This window comes from Syngnathus floridae, chromosome 9 (genome assembly GCF_059516105.1).
Source record: "Syngnathus floridae isolate MCC-2025c chromosome 9, RoL_Sflo_1.0, whole genome shotgun sequence".
Lineage (NCBI taxonomy): Eukaryota > Metazoa > Chordata > Actinopteri > Syngnathiformes > Syngnathidae > Syngnathus > Syngnathus floridae.
In genome coordinates, this window is record NC_142421.1 from 8,266,627 (window position 1) to 8,282,965 (window position 16,339).

The 16,339-nt window shown below is 43.1% G+C and overlaps 3 protein-coding genes across 4 annotated transcripts; 1 reads left to right on the forward strand and 2 right to left on the reverse strand.

Annotated features, from left to right (window-relative positions):
- Positions 1–277: 277 nt before the first annotated feature.
- On the reverse strand, positions 278–5,795 carry psap (prosaposin). Its single transcript, XM_088385984.1, has 14 exons — positions 5,629–5,795; positions 4,680–4,813; positions 4,478–4,552; positions 4,276–4,401; positions 3,882–4,076; positions 3,658–3,801; positions 3,394–3,450; positions 2,567–2,725; positions 2,369–2,461; positions 2,097–2,280; positions 1,849–2,012; positions 1,696–1,776; positions 1,507–1,614; positions 278–937 (listed from the first exon to the last, which is right to left on the reverse strand). Exons 1-14 carry the CDS (start codon positions 5,660–5,662, stop codon positions 902–904), a joined length of 1,590 nt encoding a protein of 529 aa, XP_088242110.1. The 5' UTR covers positions 5,663–5,795; the 3' UTR covers positions 278–901.
- Positions 5,796–7,673: 1,878 nt separating this feature from the next.
- mrps6 (mitochondrial ribosomal protein S6) lies at positions 7,674–8,374 on the reverse strand. Of its 2 annotated transcripts, none has more exons than XM_088385992.1 (2): positions 7,881–8,374; positions 7,674–7,795 (listed from the first exon to the last, which is right to left on the reverse strand). In XM_088385992.1, exon 1 carries the CDS (start codon positions 8,224–8,226, stop codon positions 7,894–7,896), a length of 333 nt encoding a protein of 110 aa, XP_088242118.1. In that variant the 5' UTR covers positions 8,227–8,374; the 3' UTR covers positions 7,674–7,795; positions 7,881–7,893. The 2 variants fall into 2 exon arrangements, with proteins under 2 accessions (XP_088242118.1, XP_088242117.1); XM_088385991.1 differs by having other exon boundaries at positions 7,885–8,370.
- Positions 8,375–8,787: 413 nt separating this feature from the next.
- On the forward strand, positions 8,788–16,078 carry nolc1 (nucleolar and coiled-body phosphoprotein 1). The gene is made up of 14 exons (XM_088385983.1): positions 8,788–8,944; positions 9,170–9,225; positions 9,623–9,780; positions 9,855–9,964; positions 10,033–10,141; positions 10,223–10,338; positions 10,757–10,862; positions 12,240–12,362; positions 12,444–12,533; positions 12,620–12,730; positions 12,886–14,850; positions 14,930–15,045; positions 15,126–15,206; positions 15,282–16,078. The coding sequence occupies exons 1-14, from the start codon at positions 8,834–8,836 to the stop codon at positions 15,438–15,440; spliced, it is 3,411 nt and encodes a 1,136-aa protein (XP_088242109.1). The 5' UTR covers positions 8,788–8,833; the 3' UTR covers positions 15,441–16,078.
- The last annotated feature ends 261 nt before the right edge of the window (positions 16,079–16,339 follow it).

Below are 16,339 nucleotides of genomic sequence, written 5' to 3' on the forward strand. Positions count from 1 at the left end.
TTCACTTTTCTATATCTCCTCGCTGGACTAAAATTATATTCAAAACGTGGAAGTGAAACTAGATCGGCACACATGGCTCCGGTATCACTCTCGGGTGAGAGGGAGTGTACGGTCTTCCACTCCGGAGTTGACCACGGTAAGAAGCTCCAAGCAGGTGTGGGCATGCTTCTTGGCCCCCAAAAGAAGGGATGACATATGGCATACATCATATGCCAATGAACCTATGGATTCTGAAATGATTTAGGAGTTAAGATTTCAAAAAACAGTTGAGACTAAATCAAATGGTTCCAGTGATTTAGATCATTTTAATTGTTAAAATCCAATCAATTTATAGCTGGCTCAGGATATGAAGCAGAACAGAAGATGCTTGGTGTAAAACCTACCAGTTACAAACAGCTATGAAAGTGCAAACAATGGAAAGAACACTCAAGGGCCATGCCATTGCCTCCTAAAAAAACATCACAATAAAACAAGATGACTGACAAAAATAAAAATTTGCTTTTGAATCGGACATGCTGCTGAAGGTTACATCTGTCGATCATTTTTCAGACATCTTCTGTTTGCTCCTACAGGGAGGAAAAAGCCATAATGACATGGCACCACAGGTGATACAACTTTTGTTACTACATACATGTATAATCTGATGCAGCGCGCACAAGAATACAACTCAAATATGCCAAACTGAGAAATCTTAGTGACAAATTAACATCTTTCCAGATAGCAGGTCTGTGTACATGTAATTTAGCCCCAGCGAGGGAAAAAAAGTCCAGTCCCTTTCCACGAATCATATCAAATTAAACACAAGTCACTGAGTGTAGTACAGAAAAGAAAAAACGGTTAAAGTCGGAAGCAGCGATGCAATTATTTCCCTAAAAAAATTTCAGGAGGCGCTGGTCTTCCTCTATGCCCACATGTGGCGCTTGCAGTGATCCACAGCCTGAAAGATAAGTGAGAAATCTTAATGCCACCATATAAATAATTGCAATCTATTCACTCACAAAAATATGGTGCTTCAGCTTTCAGGTGAAATTTCTAGATGCCCCTAAATTACACTACAACCTTTACAGGTGAACTTAACTTGACCATCTCAGGACAAATCCAAGTATTTTGTGTTTCAGTAACTGTTTTTTGCACCGCTTTCCGTTCTCCAAAAACTTTAATGACCAAATTCAGACTAGGTGTTTATTGAATTAACCAATATATTTCCATTCTATGTCTTTCTGTTATGTGACTAAGCTAGTTGCCACGTTCCTCGGGGGAAAGCCTCACAATAGCATCGTCTTGGTCTCATGATGGCAAGGTGATTCTAACTGAACCAGTAAATGTATTGTTCGATTTATGGTTCAAACACCTGCTAGATGTTGCCATTTCGCTCTTTACCAAACAAATTATCGAAAATAAAGTACTGCAACATGGTCAAATTAAGCTGAATAGAAAAGTTCATGATATTTTAGGTTTAACCTGACGTTCCACTCCAAGGTGTTAATGCATGTGCAAGTGACGTACATTGCATTGGGTTGCTGTCTCCATGTTCCTGCACCAGAATGAGGGTCCGAAAGTGCACTGCTCTCTTCCCAGTAGTCTGCGCAGAGCCTCAGGACAGGCGCCCACTTGCTATTAACACACCCGCACAAAGAATTCTTAACTCCAAACTTTGCAGAGCGACAACACAGCAAAGGGGATGACTATACCCACCAGGCACACAAAGTCTGGGTCGAGCATCTGAAGGAGCATTTGCACCATCATGGGCTCGTACTGTTCAACCAGTTGATCACACTGTTGACACACAGACAAGATTTAATAGAATTGTCTGAAAAAGCGCAACTAGTTCTATGTGAATCTGCTCACCTCTGTCTGGTAGGAGTCAGGCAGGAAACTGCAAACTTTCCTCACTGCCTCCTGAATCTGCTCCTCAGTGGCATTCTTTTCAAGGATTCCGTCGATGTAGGAGACAGCCATCTTGCACACCTTGCAGTAGCCACCAGTTTTGAAGACAGTCTTATCAAGGGCAGCTGGAAAGGGTTTTGGTATTAGACAACCAGTATAGTGCAACTGGGACATTTTTGCAGTCATTGTATATAAGGTGGAGAACTTACGGACAAATGCACGGGTGGCATCTTTGCAGAGTGCCAACACGGTGCAAATAGTTTTTGGGTCAGCCTGCTGGACCAGCAACTCAATGATGGCCTGGCCGTAGGTCTCGATCAAGTCCTTGCACTCAGAAGTCAAGGTTTGAGGCAAATAGTTACAAACCTTCTCCACAGCTTCAATCACCTGCTCCTGGGGGCAAATGTAGCATATGGCCTCAAGTATAAGAGAAAGTACATGAACAACCTTAACAGTTTGCTTTATTTGATCCACATCCTACCTCAGTTGTCTGATCTTCCAACATGCTTTCCAACTGCTTCATCACAAATTCGCAAATTGCACAATAAGCGGAATCGCGAACTCGCACCATAGGCTGGAACACAGAGAGCACAGCTTCTGTGAAACTGTCTGACAATTTAAACAATTTCAGTTCACGCAATTAAAAAACTGTGAGGATTTGGCTTGAGTGCCTACGTACCTTGGTTTTTGTAGATTTCACCTTGGTGGCAGGAACAAGACTGAGAGCAGGCACGGTCTTTGCAGCAGGTAAAATATCAGCAGCCTGCAGTTTCAACATGGGAGTGGACTCTACACCTGCGCTACAGAAGCCAGCAATGGAACAGCACTCCTTGGGATCCTGTGGACAGAAAAAGACACAAGGTTCAAATTGCCATGGATCAAACTCATGCTACAGTCGTCCAATGCACAGTATTAATTCCCATGCATGTAAATTGTTGGACCCTGGCAAAAGCATATCCACGTATCCAATGTACATTTCTGCAGCGGTGAGAGGTATTAGCTCAAATCTGCCCAAAATCAGAACAAAGCTGTATAGTTAATTCAAGACAGTACTTGCAATCCAGGTCACAGCAGACTAATGTGCTCAACCAGTCACAAGACTCAAAAACATATCATATATTCAGTATAATTAAAAAAAAAAAAGAAAACAGCTAGCAATCCTTGTGCGGGTTATTAAAAGAAGCAAAATGTTATGGTATGTTAAAGGCAGTGCAACTAGATGGCCTGACATTTAGTCGCTACAGTGTTGGGTAAGTAACACAGTAGCAAAAGCATAAGGTTAAAAAGCTACAGCATCAACGTACAAGACCTACCTGATCCTGAGGAGCAGCATAGAGCCAAAAGGGAAGAAGAAAAGACATAAATGAAGGGGAGATTAAGTATGGGGGGGGCAAAGGGGTGGGTGCAAAAAATGTCAGCAGGCCAGAATGGACAATTTGAACAAAATATTGCCCTCCTAATAGTTTTAGGAGTAGACGAGTTCTACCATGACATGGAAGGACTCACCGTGGCAAAGATCTTTTGAAGAACAAGGCTGCCGTACATGCTGATGTACTGCTTGCACTGTAAAGGGGAAGAGCGTGACAGTGTCAGAAAGAGTGAAAGGTTTTATTATTTTGACATGGCATGCATATTCCCAATGGGAATATTAAAGATTACAAAATGTGTAGACCAAGACTCAGATCTTAGAGGTCATGCTGATCCTGATGTGCAATATTTAAGTGAAAGGGTACAATACAGAAAAATGTGACAAGAGTGTGTGTCACTCACCATGTCTGACACACCCGGTCCCATCTTGTCACAATCGTCCTCAAATTTCGCAATGAGCGAGTTAACAAATGAGGAATTCTCCTTTTGCTGTGCTTGAGCATCAGTCATGAACTTAATGCAGTCTTGACACACATCACTACTTCCCTAAGGAGAGGACAAGAGGCAATGTTAAATGACCGATGCGGAACGTACTTTGTTCACAGCAGTGCAGCCTGAGAACGTACTTTGACTGGAGCTTCCTGTTTGGGCTTTTCCTGCGGGTACAAGAGCCCAGGAACATTGAGGAGGAAAGGTGTGGCTGACTTGGAGAGGTCAATCTGTCGGATCTCATTGGACATCAACTGGTCCTGAAACTTGGCCAGCGCCATCTGCTGGGAGCGACACAAGCCAATGGCTCCACAAGCCACACCAGGATCCTCCTAGAAATATGTGATAGATCATTTGCGTAAGCTAGGCAACAATGCTGCAAGGCACAAGGTTCTGTTTTTGCATGATGGCTTCTTCATTTCTGCTTTCTACTTGGAATCGCTTCCCTTTCAAAAGCCCAAAGCAGAAGCATCATTCATCTCAGAGGGTCAAGATAAAATATGCCCTCTCAAGCAAGAGGAGACCACTCACCAGCTCTCCCATGATGATTCCTATGACAATGGGGTAGTAATTGTCAACCATCTCCTTGCACTCTTCACTCAAACCTTGTTCGGGAATGAGCTGGCAGGCTTTCTCCAAGTAGCCAATGATCTCAGTCTGCAATCAGTAATTAACATTTAAACGAAAAGTGCCTAAAAGTATACAACGTGGATTATAAAGTATTCTTTCAAACCTGTGTAGCATTGTCCTTCAAAACCTGCAAGACTACCATCACCACTTCTTTACACAGGTCACATGGCACGCTTTTCTGGAACAAGATTAGAGAAGTGTCAGTTAAAATAATAAAGTTACAATCCTGGGTGTATTACAGAGGTCAGAAAAGATAAAATGGAAGTGATGTTTCAGAAAAAGAGGAAAGGCAGGAGGAGTCTCACCATCTGGGGTTTGTTCCAGACATTCTGCTGGCAGTGAGTCACAGCACCACACAGAGATGCAGTCTTCACGTTCTGACACCAGTAGGGGGGTCCACGAGCACACTGCTCTGTGCCCAGTAAGGGGGTAGCCACAGCTGCAAAACAGTCAAAGAACCATTATTTACCGACCACCACTTCAATAGAATTAAAAAGAGAATTGAACTTTCAACCTGTTTGACTTTTACTAGCTCCACATTTTTAGAACTAAGCAGTCAGATTCAGATCCTCAGATAAAAGCAGTTTAATACAATTCTGGGTTAACTCAGACTATCACACATGGAACAATCTGACTGCAAAGTTAGACTAAAGAAAAAAACAAGCACCAACTAAAATCACAAGGCATTAATCGCTTATCACTGAGTCAACATGTCAAAGCCCACAGTTATGCAAAAAGATTGTCCAAAATATCTATTTTGCCCAAAACAGACTCAGCCATCTAACAAATTTGTTATATTGCTAACGAGGTGAATTTTCTATCAGGTAATATTCAATCCACTAATCTATCCGGGTCAGAGTAAAATGTTGAGTGACTGACTCCACAGATAATGCTAAATCTTCATGCCATATTTGTGTTCAGGAAGAAGAAAACACATGTGAAACGAGGGCATGGCTCTCTCTTAACCAGCCGTTAGCTTTCATGCTAACAAGGCTAGCGTAACCGAAATACTGTTTTTGAAGAGATAGATTTGTACAATTAAGACACACATTTGGGAAAAATCTACCACAGCAACAATATTATACAGCAGCTCATTGTACTGTAATAGTGTTTACAGTTTAGAAGGCTTCTTATTTTGGTGTCGCTTCCGCCTACCAATAACAAGCCGAACTAAAAGGGCTTCCCGGTGACTTTATGTACACGACAGTAAATACTTAATATCAATATTCATTTTGTCGTGTGTTTGAACATTACCTGAGGATACGAAGAGAAGCGTTAGAAGCAGCATGACTCTGCTGTTTTCAGGCTCGTTTGGTACGCTGAGTTGTCAGAGATCCAAGCGCAATCGCGAACTACGTATTCAGTTCAAAGCTTTATAGCTACTAGTCAGCTGACTACTCAGCATAAACATGTGACTCATCAGTGTCACTTGACTCGCGACCTCCGCCAAGCAAACTGTCGGTACGTTAGCAAGATTGTTACAAGGACAAAGTTCAGGATTGGAAACGTTTATTTTTAGTATGGACCTGACCTTTAACCTTGCGTATGTGTTCTCGTATGTGTTCTCGTATGTATTTTATAATGTGCATTTTGAATATTTCTTTATTTTTCTTTTCCATCATTACACATGGAGCAAAAAAATGCATAATACGTCTTTAATTATATAGTGCTTTTACAACAATTTAACAAAGCAATTTACATAAAGTAACAATACAACAGAAAAATAAATCTGATTGGTTGAAATAAGGACTTTTCTGGTCACCATTTAAAAAGAAATACTCTGGGTCAAACTGTCACCATCATATAATTTTTTGCAACTGCACAGGTATTTTAATCCTTCTTGAGTATAAGCAGAAATCAACAATTGGGATAATATTGTAAACTCCATCCATCCATTTTCTGTACCGCTTTGTCCTCACGGGGGTCACAGGCGTGCTGGAGCCGACCCCAGCCGTCATCGGGCAGTAGGTGGGGGCGCCCTGAACTTGTTGCCAGCCAATTGCAGGGCACACAAAGATGAACAACCATCCACACTCACACCTAGGGACAATTTGGAGTGCTCAATCGGCCTACCAAGCATGTTTGTGGGATGTTTGTGGGAACCAAACCCGCACCCTCCTAACTGTGAGGCGGACATGCTAAACAGTGCACCATCACTCGCTTACGTAATGACTAATGCTTGGAAAGGCTAAGCTTTTTTTTTTTTTTTTTAGAGAAGTTAGCTAACAAATTCCAGTAATGCATTCCAACTGTGATGAGAACTAATGTTGACTGTGGCAATATTATGAGCCAACATTTAATTTGGTGAGATCATGTGTGCAGAAGATGGCATTTACTAAGATATTACAGACCAACACCTTTAATTTCTCAACCTGTTGGGCGGTTGGCAAACACTGTTGTTTGCTTTGAAAAGTTCATTAAACATATCTCGGCGATAGCTTAAAATATTTTGATTCCTTATAAAGATAGGACTACTGAATAGCCTCATTTATATCAACGTGTGCATATTTCAATACGGTTGCTTCTCATTGAGCATACCTCAACTAAGCAAGAGACAAGAGACAGACCCTGAATTGGTAGCCAGCCAATTGCAAGGCACGCATACGAAGATAGATTACCACAAACACCGATAATAATCGACATTTTAGATGGTTTACATTGAACATGCAATTTTTGCAACATGCGGAAGAAAACTGAAGTTCCCAGAGGAAGCCATGAAAGCAAATGAGAACAAGGAAGTATATGCATTTGCATACAATAGATATGCTAATATCGCTCATAAGATAAATATAAATAAATTATAAAGTTGAGGTAAATGAGAACTATCACAGTTCGTGGTAATATAATTGTCTAGAGTTAACCTGCTGAGCTCATGTGTATTGAAGACAATAAGAATGAAAACATATTGACCTTCTGATGTTTGTCAAGGCGGCTTGCTAACTTTGCTGTATTTGATTTCAAATGCACAATAAATATAACTTGTTGATATTTAAATGTGTACCGGGAGAAAACCCACACTAATGTGTGGAGAACCCAAATCTGTTGATAGTGAGGCACACATGCAAACAACACTAACACTGTCCTGTCTCTTTTATGTTAACATTAATTTCTGAACAGAAAACAAAAGTCATTTAATACATGGAGTCACGAGAATACCACTGCATGTTAAATGCGACTATATTCACATACAACTTCAATAAAAGTGAATGATTTCAGTGCATGTAGCTAAAGTGAAAGTGTTGCTTTTTGAATATTGTTTTAATGTCTGATAGTAAAAGTTTCACACACTTCCACCAAAATAAAAAAAAACGTTGTTTATTATCATCATCATTATCACAAATCAGATCAATTCAGTCCAATAGCCATGGAAGAGGTCAAACATTCAGCATACATTACATCCTCTGGATAAAACTGCAAACACCTGTTTGAGGGGAAAAAAGGGAAAAACATGTTCATTTTGGACTGATATATGTATTTGTTTAAGAATATGAGATCATACGGAGTACCTACGTTCCATCATCACTGCTGGGTGCCACAGCATGTTTGACTGGATTTCTGCGTGTCCTTCTTCAACACAGTGGGCCTCACCACGTCCACGTCACGGTGTAAGTGATTGGTAAGGCCCGTGAGGATGCTGGGAGCCGCGTAGAAGTCAATCAGAAAATATGATCCTCGGCGGTGTCTCTGGTTGTGTTTGGTTATCACATAAGGCAAGAGTCTCTCTCCAAGATTCTCCATGTCTCTCACCACAGCACCCCGCTCCATTAAAGTCTCCACTGTCCGCCGGAGAGCCGCTGCTGTCTCTGGGCGCGTCATCGCCTTCAGGATAAGAGCCAGTTCGTAGCGTGGCATTGTTGCAGTGGACCAGGATGCGAAGATTTAACGCAGATTTTCAATCGGTAGCTGTCATTTCTACTAGAATCTTTTCAAAGTCGACCATGTTGTGACACGAGGAAGAAAGGTCTTTCGCGATGACGTATAAATCTTGCGCCTGCATGTTTAGTTTGAGTCGAATTTGGAAGAAGATAATAACCCTGCCGGAAAAGTAGTTGATAAAAGTTACTTTTATATTTTGTTTTTGGAAATGCACTACGTGGTTGAAAAAAAAATGTTTTGTTTTATTAGAAATTTATACGACAACACGAAGATCAAATGAGAACAGAGGTCTTACTCAAGATGTATTTCTTGAGACCGAGGAACCAACGTCTTGTGTTAGAATAGGCGTGCTTTTGAAAACATGTTTCGGCATAATTGGTAGTCAAAATAAAATAGTGGAAGGGACGACGTGTCTGACGTAGGAATCAATTAATTAACCAATTTAAGAACCCATTTAGATTATGTGCTGCTTGTATTGGTTGGAGTGAGCGCTCTATTTCTTTAGGTTGTCTTCCCATTGCGCATGAGCAGTTGCCGAAGCGTTTTAGGTCACTTCCCTTCGTTTTCACTCGGCGTGGTGAAAATGGCGGAACACAAGTCGGTTCCCAGTGATTTGTACAAATGTGTTTATTCGTTTCTGCTGGAGAACAAGTTCACCAAGGCGGCTCAGCAGTTCGTCAAGCATGTTAAAGTGGTAAGTATGGCACGGTGGTCGGGCAGATGGACGATAGCATGCCATGTTAAACTGGAGACCGACCCATGTGCAAATGCGGAAAGTTTGCACGTGGATTACTCGATCCGAATCTGACCAGTCCACGTTGCTAGTGTACTCTCAATTAATCCACTTTATCTTCGTCAAAATTTGATTTGTGTATCGTGTCAAATTCAAGGATTATATCTGTTTCTGCGTTTCTTCTAGAGTCCACAGGATCCAAATGAAGAACCTCTTCTCAACATTTACGACTTCTGGGTGAAGTGAGTTGGTTGCATTTCAAATTGTGCAGTTGTAGAAGTGATGTGATTTACATTTTTAGATTAAAAAAAGAAGTGTGAATGATATACCATGTAATGGGATGATTTACAAACCTAATTGAGCTAAGGCTCACATTTTGCACACTATACAAGAATATTACAAAAAGAAAATGCACGGGTGAATAAAGACGAACATTTACTGCTAACTGAAAAATAGAGCATACTGTTAATGTTTCGATGGATCAAGAGTTTCTTGACCCCCATGCTGACAGCTTTAGGTATTTGGGCCCCAAAACAGCCATGGACTAGTGTTTTACCATAACAATTATTTGAAATCTCGTTTGCTGTTAAGATAGCTGTAATGTACAAAGTTGTATTTTTTTTATCTGTATGCACTTAGATCACCTCAAGCTCAGAAGCGCAAGGTGATTACTGACCAAACTGAAGCCGCTGGCTCAGTAGCCAAGAAGGCAAAAGCCAGTAAAGAGAGCTCCAGCAGTGAAGAGTCCAGCAGTGAAGAGGATGAAGCCAGTGCCAAAGTGCAAAATTCTACTGCTGGTAATGTCCCAGTACAATTTAAATTATTATTGGTATATTTTGAAACCATTCTGAGACTGTTTCCCTCCCAACAGCCAAGGCAACACCAGTTAAGGCAGCAGCTACCAAACCTGCGGCTGCAAAAGCTGCATCTAGCAGCAGTAAAAAATCGAGTAAATCTGAAGAAAAAAAGACTCCTGCTAAGGTAGGAGTCACCAGTAAATAACATCATGGTGTTCTTTAATTATTGAACCCCCCTTTCCCCCCCATTAGGCCCCAGTAAAGCCTACAGCAGCTGCAAGTGGAAATAGAAAGAAAGACAGCAGCTCGAGCAGTGAAGAATCTGACTCTGAAGAGGAGCAAGCCACCAAAGCTCCATCAAGTAGTGTCTTTTTCACTTTTTCATGCATTATGATGTGTTCTTATAACTACATAACATGTAATATTTCATTCTGAATGATAGAGCCAGTGTCTGCCACCAAGCCCAAAGCTGCTGTTCCTGCTATTCGAGCGGCTAAGAAAAAAACAGAAAGCAGCAGCAGTGAAGAAACTTCATCAGAGGACGAGGAACCGGCCAAGGTGAGCAAACGGACATCGATTTGCACAGATCTATGATGCAGTCATGTAAAATTTCCAATTCACTCTGAGTGATTCTGTTCAATAATTTCATTCAACGAGCCGCCTGCACACACTTAATGATTTAACAGTGAGCAAGACCTCTTACTGAGGCTCCACATACGCTGTTCTTTACTGCTATTTATTTATTTGGTGGTTTACTTATTTATTGTCATTAAAAGCTGAAAGCATGCACAGGGAAGCCGGATTCACATATGTGTCACTTTTGAAGTGCAAATAATATGCATTCAGGCCACTTTCACCCAGACAGGAATAATCACTGCAATGACTCCTATCACATATCCTTTCGTGCAAATCCAACCTTTGTTGTCAGAGATCGAGAAGTGCTGTTGCAATTTTTGGGGACTTTTTTCTACACTAGGCTCCAGTCAAACCTGCCCAAGTGAAAACAGTAGCTGCAGCTGCAGATTCAAGCAGCGAGGACTCGCCCTCTGAAGAGAAGGCTCCGCCCAGGAAGAAACGAAAAGGTTTGTTTCATTTTAAAAATTGTCACATTCACTACTTGACTAGACGTCCACCTTAAGCAGTATTACCAAACCTTGTTCTCATAGACCACTAACTTCTAATGCCAAGTCAAAACTAAGGTATATAGCAGGGGTCACCAACCTTTCTTAAACCGAGAGCTACTTCCTGGGTACTGATTAAGGCAAAGAGCTACCAGTTTGACACACACTTCTGAAATAGCCAATTTGCTCAATTTAGCACTTTGTGTTATCATTGTTATTTCCAGTTCTCATGTAAGTGTGGTTTTAACAAGAATAGCAAAAATACAGTCAAATCTCGGTTTTCGACTACCATCCGTTCCAGAAGGCGGTTCGAGAAGCAAATTGGTCGAATTCCGAATCTATTTTTCCCATTACAAATAATAGAAAAAAATTTAGTCCGTTCCAAGACTAAAAGGAACCCCCCCTTTTTTTTTTTAAACATTTTTTTCATTTGCGCATTTTTGCCCGATCGCGCAACTGCAGCGCACCGCCGAACGCGCAACCGTAGCGCGTCGCCTACCGCGCAACTGCGCCGCGCTGGTCGCATTATTGTGACAGAGCCGTCGCTGAAATTTAGAAAATATTCTTAAAGTCCTAAGTTCCACAATTTAAGTGGACCTCAGTGCGCGGGGAGCTTTATTTGGTCCGATCGCGCAACCGCAGCGCGCCGGGCGCTCAGTGTCGCATTGCTTTAAGAGCGTCTTTGTGTTTTAGGATGGCTTTACTGCTCCCACTTGCTTTCTTTGGAGGCATGATTAGGGGTTAATACAATCCTCAAAGTAACGAAAATACCATAACCACAGATTCAGTCGGCATCCGGGCCGCGCGGTCGGGTTTTCTCGGGTCCTCCCGGCTCATCTAGTGAGGGTCGACCTATGAATTTTGTTCAACAACCGAAGAAAAAAATCTCGAATTTTTTATTCAAATTCCGACTTGTTCGAGAACCGGGACGTTCAGAAACCGAGGTTTGACTGTAAAATAAATAGATGCAGCTCACTGACAAGTGCCGCTATTTGAGCTAATTTTAGAACAGTCCTGCGGGCGACTCATGCGGTCCTCACGGGCTACCTGGTGCCCGCGGGCACCGTGTTGGTGACCCCTGGTATATAGTATCAATTATGGCCGCTAGAGGGTAGCAGTACTAATAATTTGAGTTAAGTGCAGAATGCTATTTATTCTTACAAATGCAGTAAACATCTAATAAGGACTGCATAGACTAGTGAGATTAACTAGTGGAGAATACTGGCCATAGTGGACGCAATTGGTACAAGACTTGTTAATTCTTTGTTTGGTTCTTGCCATTATCTTTGGACTCTGTTTTTTTGTTATAGGTTTAACTGTTGATTTATGTTTTAACAGGAGTGTACAGTGCAGTCCCACCTCCTCCTTCACTACAGAAAGCAGGACCTGCAGCAGCAACTAAGGCCACGGACGACGACTCCTCGGACAGTAGTGAGGAGGATGACGAGAAGAAAGTAGTTGGTAAAACATCTTTAATTTCAGATTACCTGTGCATGTGGAGTATTTGTTGTAATGTGTCCAATGAGGTTTTGCTTTGTGCAGCTAAACCTGTACCCCAAAAGAAGACAGGGCCTACAAAACTTGCTTTGAAGAAGCCTGCTCCCACGAAAGAGTCCAGTTCTGACAGCTCAGGTAGCAAACCCTGTACTTAGTCTGTCTCTCATAGGCTAGACAAAGCCAGTTGCTTGTATTGTTGTATAACAAGCGTGTCCTCTTAGATTCAAGTTCAGATGAAGAAGAGCCCCAAAAGCCTCCACTCAAGGCCACACCAGGGAAAGCGGCCGCACTAAAACAGACCCCCGCGAAGAAAGATGATTCCTCAAGCGAAGGCAAGACTTGCTTAGCTCTTATTTCTTTGGGGATAAAACCCATTTGACCTACTGGTGAACTTTACATTCCAGAATGACTAGTATTGCTCCATAACTGTTGAAGTACATTTTTACATTCAACACTTTTAACAATATTGTTTATCATTACATTTCAGACAGCAGCTCAGAAGATGAAGCACCAGCGAAGCCTGCTGCTAAACCGGCGGCTAAACCGGCGGCTAAACCGGCGGCTAAACCGGCGGCTAAACCGGCGGCTAAACCGGCGGCTAAACCGGCGGCTAAACCGGCCGCTAAACCTGCCGCTAAACCTGCTGCTAAACCTTCCGCTAAACCTGCAACACCAGCTGCTGCTGAGAGTAACACTGACTCTTCATCTGAAGAGGAAGAAGAACCCAAAGCCAAGCCCGTTGCAGCAAAGACTGCTGTTGCTGCTGCCAAAGTCACAACCACCGCTGCGGCAGCAGAAAGCAGTTCAGACTCTGACTACTCGTCTGAAGAGGAAGAACCAGCAAAAGCAAAGCCAGCGACTGCAAAACCTGCAAAGCCAGCTTCAAAAACGTCTACTCCTGTAACAAGGAGCAAAGCAAAGGCTAAAGCAAAAAGCAGTTCAGAGTCAGACTCCTCATCTGAGGATGAAGAACCTGCAAAAACCAAGGCACCTGCAAGTAAACCTTCCACGCCTGTCGCAAAGGCGGCAACTCCTGCAAAGGCAGCAAAAGCAGCAAAGGCAGCCACCCCGGCAAAGGCAGCCACCCCGGCAAAGGCAGCAACCCCGGCAAAAGCAGCAACCCCGGCAAAGGCAGCAACCCCGGCAAAGGCTAAAGCAAAAAGCAGTTCAGAGTCTGGCTCCTCATCTGAGGATGAAGAACCTGCAAAAACCAAGGTGACCGCAAAACCAGCTTCAAAAACTTCTACTCCTGTAACAAGGAGCAAAGCAAAGGCTAAAGCAAAAAGCAGTTCAGAGTCAGGCTCCTCATCTGAGGATGAAGAACCTGCAAAAACAAAGGCAACTGCAAAGCCAGCTTCAAAAACTTCTACTCCTGCAGCAAAGGGTGCCAACGCGCAGGCTAAAGCAAAAAGCAGTTCGGAGTCTGGCTCCTCATCTGAGGATGAAGAACCTGCAAAGACCAAGGCACCTGCAAGTAAACCTTCCACCCCTGCCGCAAAGGCGGCAACCCCAGCAAAGGCTGCAACCCCAGCAAAGGCAGCAGCAGAAGAGAGTAGTTCTGGATGGGGCTCCACATCTGAAGATGAAGAGCCAGTCAAAGCAAAACCAGCTCCTGCTAAAGCTGCCACCCCAGCTTCAAAGGCTGCCACCCCGGCAGCAACAAAAAAGGCAGTGGCAAAGAGCAGCTCTGAGTCAGACTCATCATCTGAGGAGGAACAACCGGCTAAAGCTAAGCCAGCTACGAAGCCTGCGACTCCTGCTGCAAAGACAGCTGCTGCAGAAAGTAGTTCAGACTCTGACTCCTCATCTGAAGATGAGACTGTGAAAGCGAAGCCTGCAGCGGCGGCTAAATCTACTACCAAGCCTGCCGCCAAGCCTGCCACTCCCGCTGCCAAGCCCTCCACACCTGCTTCAAAGGTTGCCACCCCCGCAGCGGAAAGCAGTTCAGAGTCTGACTCTTCATCCGAAGAAGAGGATGAACCTCCGAAAGCCAAGCCAGCTGCAACCAAAGCTGCCGCTCCCCCAGCAAAGGCTGCAGCAGCTCCTGCAGAGAGCAGTTCAGACAGCGACTCTTCTTCTGAAGAAGAAGAAGCCCAAGCAAAGACCAAACCTGTGGCCAAGAAAGCAGCAGCGGTGTCTAAACCCACAGCTTCGAAAGCAGCTCCAGCCAAGAAGGCCGAGGAGAGTAGCTCCGATTCGTCCGGCAGCTCAGACTCTGAGACGCAGGTCAAGAACACCCCTGCCAAGGCTGCCGTCGCCAACGGCAAAGCTCCCAAAGCTAAACCCGCTGAGTCATCATCCAGTGATAGCAGTTCAGAAGAAGAGGCCAGTGGGAAAAGTAAAACTTCTACACCCGCTGCATCAGCCAAGACCACGAAAGCTAAAGACAGCAGCAGCTCAGACGATGAAGAGGACGAGCCAGAAAAAGCTGCCACCACCCCTAAGACCAATGGTAAGTGAAGACTGATCTAAAAGTGTGAGCAAGATAATGATGGCAAGTTGAAATGAACTTTCTTTTTCAATTGATGCAGGCACTAATGGCATGCAAAAGGCTGACAATTCTTCAGAAACTAAAATGATGCATGCAACGACTCCAAAATACAAAAAAGCAACCACTACCCCACAAACGTTTCCCAAAGCCAACAAGGTAGAGCAACAACACTCGCACACACACGACACAACAGATCCCCAAAATAGAGGTCCTAAAAACCACTGACGTGTTTACAGTCCAACGGTCCTTTCCGAAGAATACGGGAGGAAGAAGTCCCCGTGGACCCCCGCCTTGCTGACAACTCTTTTGAAGCTAGGGTAAGAAAGAACTACTGAAGTGTGAGCCGCTCCTGTGGCAGTTGCTGCTATTAATGACATAATTCTTGTTTTCAGAAGGGTTCCAATCGCGATTGGGGCCAGAGAGCAAATCAAGCGCTCCGCTCAACCAAAGGCAAATCATTCCGCCACGAAAAGACAAAGAAGAAGAGGGGAAACTATCTTGGCGGCGCCATCAGCACCTCGGTCAACTCGATTAAGTTTGACAGCGACTGAGGAGTTTGCCCTCTTCCCATCTCATCTGAACTCTGCATCACCTGTGAGACGGGGACCCGAGACACTTGATACTTTGACATATACCGCTTAGTTCGAAAGTAACACTTGAGGAGAGTCAAAGGCATGCTAATGACGCCTTATAGCCACAAGGTGGCTGAAAGCCATCTTCCCATCCTTCCCAACACAAAGGAAACCTGTATGGTTCAAGTTTTTCCCCGTGTATGCATTGCAGCCATCCAATTGATGTTGCAGATTGATTGTACACATTTATCAATGTATAATGTGAACATTGGAGAGGGTTTGTACTTTGTAGTGCTTCTTGTGTCACCGAGGACATGTTTTATGGTCTGTATTTATTGTGTTTTAGTCCAATTAATCAATTAGGATCTCATGTATTGTCATTTTTTATGGGCCATTTTTCCTCGGAACAATTCAGCTTTTCATATTTCCTATTAATGGGAAGGCATTTTAGTCACCTAACTCTTGAACGTAATTTGCTGGGTTTAACTGTACTTTTTTTTTGTTGTCTCCAACCTTATTGTTCTTAAATTAACAATATTGTCAAGACCAGTACTGTAGTGGTGTATTTGCTTGCCACCAGGTAGCACAGTCGTATTCAAATATTACAAATAATTTCACTTTTGTGACATTTCAAGATTGTCTTATTTTCTCTGAACAATAAAGTGGAGTAAATTGAAAACACAAATGGTCTTTACCTCTTAAGAGATTTAGCTGTGTTCAGTCTCATGTTCTATCTGTATGCAGTTCATTAGAATGCTCTCATCAAGTTATCCAAATCTCTTATACTAGTGCAAAATATTGAAACTCGTCAGATTTAGGGTGAATGTCAAACTAAGGATGGTTACATTTGCTTAGTTCCTTTATTCCTTGGGCTAGAT

What these genes read in the sequence shown, in the direction of transcription:
- psap (XM_088385984.1), bottom strand. Translation starts at nt 5,662, where the DNA reads ATGCTGCTTCTAACGCTTCTCTTCGTATCCTCAG. An exon ending in TGAAGGACAATGCTACACAG is followed by an intron (nt 4,402 to 4,477) that starts GTTTGAAAGAAT and finishes TACTGATTGCAG; the next exon opens with ACTGAGATCATTGGCTACTT. An exon ending in GAATCATCATGGGAGAGCTG is followed by an intron (nt 4,077 to 4,275) that starts GTGAGTGGTCTC and finishes ACATATTTCTAG; the next exon opens with GAGGATCCTGGTGTGGCTTG.
- mrps6 (XM_088385992.1), bottom strand. Translation starts at nt 8,226, where the DNA reads ATGCCACGCTACGAACTGGCTCTTATCCTGAAGGCGATGACGCGCCCA.
- nolc1 (XM_088385983.1), top strand. Translation starts at nt 8,834, where the DNA reads ATGGCGGAACACAAGTCGGTTCCCAGTGATTTGTACAAATGTGTTTAT. An exon ending in TCGTCAAGCATGTTAAAGTG is followed by an intron (nt 8,945 to 9,169) that starts GTAAGTATGGCA and finishes CGTTTCTTCTAG; the next exon opens with AGTCCACAGGATCCAAATGA. An exon ending in GCCCAGGAAGAAACGAAAAG is followed by an intron (nt 10,863 to 12,239) that starts GTTTGTTTCATT and finishes ATGTTTTAACAG; the next exon opens with GAGTGTACAGTGCAGTCCCA.